The sequence below is a fragment of the Triticum dicoccoides genome, chromosome 1B, assembly GCF_002162155.2.
Source record: "Triticum dicoccoides isolate Atlit2015 ecotype Zavitan chromosome 1B, WEW_v2.0, whole genome shotgun sequence".
Taxonomy (NCBI): Eukaryota; Viridiplantae; Streptophyta; class Magnoliopsida; order Poales; family Poaceae; genus Triticum; species Triticum dicoccoides.
Window position 1 is genome coordinate 609,402,126 of NC_041381.1, and position 7,101 is coordinate 609,409,226.

At 48.5% G+C, this 7,101-nt stretch overlaps 1 protein-coding gene across 1 annotated transcript in view; it reads right to left on the minus strand.

Annotated features, from left to right (window-relative positions):
- The window catches only part of LOC119350701 (probable LRR receptor-like serine/threonine-protein kinase At1g05700), a 32,727-nt gene extending 30,731 nt beyond the window's left edge, over nt 1-1,996 (minus strand). The window contains exons 1-2 of the mRNA XM_037618402.1: nt 1,894-1,996; nt 1,253-1,814 (exon numbers count right to left, since the gene is read on the minus strand). Coding sequence (XP_037474299.1) covers nt 1,253-1,814; nt 1,894-1,996 — 665 coding nt within the window. The remainder of the gene's footprint in view (nt 1-1,252; nt 1,815-1,893) is intronic.
- Nucleotides 1,997-7,101: the final 5,105 nt, after the last annotated feature.

Consider the following 7,101-nt stretch of genomic DNA (forward strand, 5'->3'; position numbering starts at 1 on the left):
ACAATGTGTAGTATCGTAAAATATCAGCAAACGAAAAAGAATTAAAATGGAAACACAAAATTAAATGAAAAAGAAATCATAAAACTAAAACCCCCCAAACCTTATAGTACCGGTTGGTCTTACCAACCGGTACTAAAGGGCTCCAGGCCCCTGGAACTGGCTCGTGCCACGTGGTTTCCCTTTAGCACCGGTTCGTGCTGAACCGGTACTAAAGGGAGGGGGGGCTTTAGTGCCCACACTTTAGTGCCGGTTATGGAACCGGCACTAAAGGGCCTTACGAACCGGTGCTATTGCCCGGTTCTGCACTAGTGTGTACGCCTCCAAGACTGACGCCCCCAAGAAGGAAACGACACCAATGCGCCGCCGTCATCCGATCAACTGATCTAGGGTTTCCCCCGGAGTTAGCGGATAGAGGTCTAGAGCTTCTCCACGGCGATGCCTTCAAGAAGGTAATGACACAACAGGGTGCCACCAACGCCGGTCATGGCATCAAGCCGAGCACAAGGTTTTCACCCGGATCCGCTCGAAGAACCTTCATCACGTAATGTGTGCACGGGTCGCCGCCGATCTGAGCCGCCGCACAACGAGCAGGCTGCACCGGCCAGATCAGATCTGTCTGGAGGGCACAACCCGCATGGTGTCGACCCAACCACTAGACCCTCCATGCCGCCACCGCTGATCCAAGGTCAGATGGTGTGTTGCCGCAGACCCGGCCGCTGCCACCGAACGCCGCCACGCAGCCCGAGGCAGAGCCGGCTGCCGCACCCCACCATCGCCGCCCTTGGCCGAGGCAGCTGCCGTGCCGCCGCCGAAGGCAGGCCTGCCGCGCCGCCAGGCCAGATCGGCCGCGCCACCCATGCCGCGGGGCGCCGCACCACCCCCACGGCGCAGGCAAGAGGGAGGACCCCCGCCACCGCCGTCAGCCCCGGTCCATCGCCGGCGGCGTCCCTCGGTGGCGGCGGAGGGAGGGGAGGAAGGGAGGGAAGGGGACCCCCGGCGGCCAGGGATCGAGATCCCGCCCGAGTCGCCCGAGCGGGGGCGACGCGGGGGAGTAATATATCCTGCCTAACATAAATATAAAATTTATATCTTGCCTAATATATTTTTCGAGTATATCTTGTCTACTAAATTACTGTGCAATACTTTTAATATCTTATTACTTATTGTTAACATGAATTTTATGCACACAATTAATAGTATAGTTCTCTAACAGGAAGAGGACAGAGGAAAACAACTGAAATCTTTTCCGCACCTGACGATGTTGGTGTCCGGGGGAGCGAGGTTCAGCCTGTGTTCCAGAACGAGACCCTGCGTCAAATTTGCCTGCGGGTAGAACTTCTTTTTCAGCGGCCTCAACTCCAGGTCCGAGATGAAGGGCGTCCCGGCGCCGGTGTTCAACAAGCACACATGAACAAACTCATCGGGCACAAACACGACGGCCTCCGCGGTCACCTCGAGATCTGGCTTTGAGATGTTTACGGTCTGCCAATAGTTGACACCGACGTGCAGATCAAAAATGGGTAGACTGCCGAGGCCGTCGTAGTCGCCGTACATGAACGAGGCACGGAGGAGGTACTTGCCCCCGGGCACGAGGGACCGGAACGTATAGCAGTTCCGCACGCCGTCGGGGAAGCTGCGCACGCTGTGGTAGCGCCTCGACAGCTGCGTCGGCCTGACCATGTACTGGGTGGAGATGTTGTGGGTGGAGCCAACGTTGCCGATGAAATCGGTGTCGCTGGTGTACAACAGCTTGGTGGTGTCGTCCACGTAGCTCGTCGTCTTCCCGGCGAGCCCGCAGTCAATGCTTATGAAACCTGCCATTGACAGTACGTGGACGAACTCCCGTGAACTAATTGCATTGTGGAATAGCCTTCCTAGGGGTTTTGAGCTTACCGTTGACGTCCGTCTGGGCACGAGCTTGGAGTGCGCCGCCCGAGGCAGCGACAGCGAGGCAGAGAAGAAGCAGCCATGGACTTGCGGCCGTTGATTGCTCCATTGCATATGCAAGAGCAGTTAATGGGGCCTAATATACATTGTTGGTTTTCGGTTGACAAACCCCGGCGTAATGATCACATTAACACCACCATGATTGACAACGTCCACTGCACATCGTTGTTACCAGTACACAGCCTGCACGGCGCCGTACGTACGTCCGACTCGAGGGGGCACACGAGGAAGTTTGCACGGTGGGTTACTGACGGGTATACCCTACCCTAACCTTCTCTTGAAATCTTGTTGTGGTGCCCAGATTTCAGTGAGAAGCGGGTATCACATTGGGCGAGAGCTGACTTGCTACTATACAGCAAGGCGACGTGCTTGCTGGCCGGGCGCACGACTTGGAAGGCCGAGTCCCGGGTTCAAGGCTTCATACTTCATCCGTCTGACTTTTGCGCCGATCTAAAGTTTAGAATCCTCCAATATTTCTCTGATAATGGTTTGAATTGAGACCCTTAGATGAAAAGGGTAATGGAGTTGAGCAAGTCAAGTCCCCTCTCCTGTACTATGTCATGTCAATAAATGGTTAGTGCGGGTATGATCGCTGTTGTAGCTTGTTGATCATTGCTTTCAACTTTTTAGTTTTCTAATTTAACTCCACATAGGCGTAACTTCCATCTTGTTTGGTTTTGCTACTTGCCAGCGTGATTATTTATCTGTATGCGTTGGTGTTAGCTTTGTGCATCGTAGTTATACTGAGGTGGATGTATGCTCATTTTGCTTCTCCCTTAATGCTTCATTTTGAGTTAATAGAAATTCATCTTTTTATTAGAAATGGTATCTCCTTCCCCATGAAGGACCCTATTAAGGTTTTATTCAGGACTGGCCAGTCTAGCAAATCTACCCACTCCACAAACTCTCTCATGCGCACTCACGTTCTTCTATCACGAAGGGTCCCTCTACGTCTGCAGACGCGTCCAAACACGTCCACTGGCAATAACTGGACGGTCCCCATTTCCTCCTGTCCACGACTACAGTCTCCATATCCGAATACCCAATTTCATACAATGTATGCAACAACTAAAACATACGTAGGTCAACACCAAGATCTAATGAGAAATATAGATAGACTGTTTCGTTAGACATGACATAGTACATCGGACACAAAAATACATTTTTCACCGGATTCTATTACATACAAAATATTCATATAGGAGAGGCGGAGATAATCATTTCGGGCCTTGCCCTTGTGATTGGCGGTGCGGCTGTCCAACTTCTCCGTATACGCATACACAACGGGGGAGGATCATTGTCGTCGTCGTCGTGGCGCCGCTCTCAGACACCGACAAGATGTAGCCCGATAGGCAGCGGATGGTGCGGCCCTGTTCCCACGTGTGGTGTGTCAACTTCCCTCTCTCCTTATCCCTCATGAAGTGCTCGGACACCTTGAGCCCGAGGAGGAGCGCATTCGGGTTCTTGCGCCGGAGGCGCCTCGCGTCGAACCCCGCCATGGTCAGCGAGCGTCGGATGACCTTGCGAAGGAGCGCCTCCTCTGCATCGACCGGGACGGAGCATGCACGCTGGCGGGAAGAGCCGGGCTCTATCGCACCCACTGCACGTTGCCGCTCGCGCGCTAGCCGCATTTGCTTCTAACTCCGTCATGCGCATGCGCACAGGGGCCGCGGGCACGAGCACCCACCGCTGCATGTCCAGTGCTGGCACCAGAGTGGGATGGGAGACGCCCGCCCTGCTCCTGATCTAGAGCAGCATGTGGCGGGACGGGCGAGGCATCGGACGTGCGATCGTGGAACGCATTCTACTGGTGGGACCTGAAGGAGCTAGCGGCGGATGCGATGGAGTTCAAGCTCCCATTGGTGTCTCGGCGCTAGTGTTAAAAGGGACGGAGAAGATTGGTGGAATCGATAATTGTATTGCTTGAGCCTATGATCTTCTTGGAGTACAAGACAAGTTAGAATAATTCCCAGTCTATCATATGTTTCCTAATAATCATGACACTAAACATCCCCCTCGGTCACAACGTTAGCGACGCAAACGGTGAGACTAGAGAAGAATCCGAAGGTAAGCTGACGGATGTTAGAAGGGATAGAGAGGATTGGTGCAATCGATGATTGTATTGCTTGAGACTCGTGGGCATATATATTGGAGTACATGATCTTCTTGGAGTACAAGACAAGCTAGAATAATTCCTAGTCAATCCTATGTTTACTAATAATCACGATCACTAGTAGAAAATAGGGCTTACGTTCGGGCCAGATAAGCCCATTAGTCCTGGTTCAGTCACGAACCGGGATCCATGGGCCCATTGGTCTCGGTTCGTGAGGCCAGGGGGACTGCCAGGCCTCGTGGGGGCATTGGTCCCGGTTCATGTGGCCTCTTTGGTCCCGGTTGGTGGGACGAACCGGGACCAATGGGCCTCGCTCCTAGTCCACCACAATTGGTCTCGGTTGGTGGCTTCAACCGGGACCAAAGGCTGCCCTTTAGTCCCGGTTCATGCCACGAACCGGGACCAATAAGATACGTAAATAAGTAGGAACAAAATAAAATAAATAAGTAGAAACAAAAAACTTTAATAAATAAGTAGAAATAAAATAAGCTTTAATAAAGTAAAATAAGTAACTTTAATAAAATAAATAAAAATAGCAACAATAAGTAGAAACAAAATAAAATAAATAAAGGAAAAAAAGAATTTTCATAAAATAAATAAAAAAGCAAAAAAGAAAAGAAAATAAATAAGTAGAAACAAAATAAACTTTAATAAATAAGTAGAAACAAAATAAACTTTAATAAATAAGTAGAAACAAAATAAATTAAAATAAATAAACTTTAATAAAATAAATAAAAATAGCAAGAGTAAGTGGAAACAAAATAAAATAAAATAAAGCAAAAAAAGAATTTTCATAAATTAAATAAAAAATGCAAAAAAGAAAAGAAAATATATAAGTAGAAACAAAATAAACTTTAATAAATCAGTAGAAACAAAATAAACTTTAATAAATAAGTAGAAACAAAATAAACTTTAATAAAGTAAAATAAATAAACTTTAATAAAATAGATAAAAATAGCAACAGAAAGTAGAAACAAAATAAAATAAATAAAGCAAAAAAATGCCAGCTACTCGTCCACCATGGCCTGAATACGGCTAGAAACCCAATCATGGGCCAGGATTCAGGCCCGCAGCAGGCCCTGTAGGCCCACAGCACACACTAACAGGTTAGGCCCGAAAGCCTGCAGTTGAGAGGAGTTCGAGAGGATGGGCGCAGCAGCGCTTATAAACCACTCTCGAGCTCTCTCAACTAGCGAGGTGGGACTAAACTTTGGCCGCGATGCGGGCAGCACAATGCCTTTGGTTCCGGTTGGTGGCACCAACCGGGACTAAAAGGGGGCCTTGATCTCGGTTGACCAACCGGGACCAATGCCCCTTTTAGTCCCGGTTGGTGCCACCAACCGGGACCAAAGGCCTCTTCTTCCCGCCCTTTGGGCTATTGAAAAGAGACCTTTGGTCCCCGTCGGTGGCACCAACCGGGACTAAAGGGGGGCATTAGTCCGGGTTGGTTCCACCAACCAGGACCAATGGCTTTGCTATATAAGGCAATACTTAGCATTTTTCAGATTTCATCTTTCAGTTGTCCCCGACGACACAGCCAGGCTGCCCGCTCGAGCTCGCCGTTGCCGTCTGTGACGCCCCCGATTCAATCATACACTAATCATGCACGCAAACGTGTACGATCAAGATCAGGGACTCACGGGAAGATATCACAACACAACTCTAAAAACACAAATAAGTCATAGAAGCAACATATTACAAGCCAGGGGCCTCGAGGGCTCGAATACAAGTGCTCGATCATAGACGAGTCAGCGGAAGCAACAATATCTGAGTACAAACATAAGTTAAACAAGTTTGCCATAAGATGCCTAGCACAAACTGGGATACAATCGAAAGAGGCACAGGCCTCCTGCCTGGGATCCTCCTAACTACTCCTGGTCGTCGTCAGCGGGCTGCACGTAGTAGTATGCACCTCCAGTGTAGTAAGAGTCGTCGTCAACGGTGGCGTCAAGCTCCTGGGCTCCAGCATCTGGTTGCGACAACCAGGTAGAATGGAAAGATGGAAAAGAGGGAGAAAAGCAACCATGAGTACTCATCCAAAGTACTCGCAAGCAAGGATCTACACTACATATGCATGGGTATATGTGTAAAGAGGCAATATCGGTGGACTGAACTGCAGAATGCCAGAATAAGAGGGGGATAGCTAGTCCTATCGAAGACTACGCTTCTGGCAGCCTCCATCTTGCAGCATGTAGAAGAGAGTAGATTGAAGTCCTCCAAGTAGCATCGCATAGCATAATCCTACCCGGCGATCCCCTCCTCGTCGCCCTGTTAGAGAGCGATCACCAGGTTGTATCTGGCACTTGGAAGGGTGTGTTTTATTAAGTATCCACTTCTAGTTGTCATAAGGTCAAGGTACAACTCCAAGTCGTCCTGTTACCGAAGATCACGGCTATTCGAATAGATTAACTTCCCTGTAGGGGTGCACCACATAACCCAACACGCTCGATCCCATTTGGCCGGACACACTTTCCTGGGTCATGCCCTGCCTCGGAAGATCAACACGTCGCAGCCCCACCTAGGCACAACAGAGAGGTCAGCACGCCGGTCTAAACCTAAGCGCACAGGGGGTCTGGGCCCATCGCCCTTAGCACACCTGCACTTTGCTGTGACGCCCGGATAATCAAGCCACAGTAACCCCTGCTAATAATGCCACGTCACCTCGATTACTGTTGCTAATCTCGCGTTAGTTCGAAACCGATTCAAATTCAAATTCAAAAGAAAAGCAAATAACAAAAGTTTTCAAAAATTAAAACTAAAATGTTCGGGTTGTTTCAAATAAATCGTAAGCAATTATGGTGGAGAAACCAAGCTTTTATAAAATGCTTAAAAGAACTATAAGGATTTAAACAGTAGCAAAAGCAATTAATTAAATGCCTTTTACAATTAATAAATTACTAAACTATTTTATTTTGTCACCAAAATTTATGTGGCATGGGGGTATTTTGTAACACTAATTTAGATACTACTTGTATATTTTATAAAACAAAATATATACAAAATAAACTAGAAAACTAATAAACACAAAACAAATAAATACA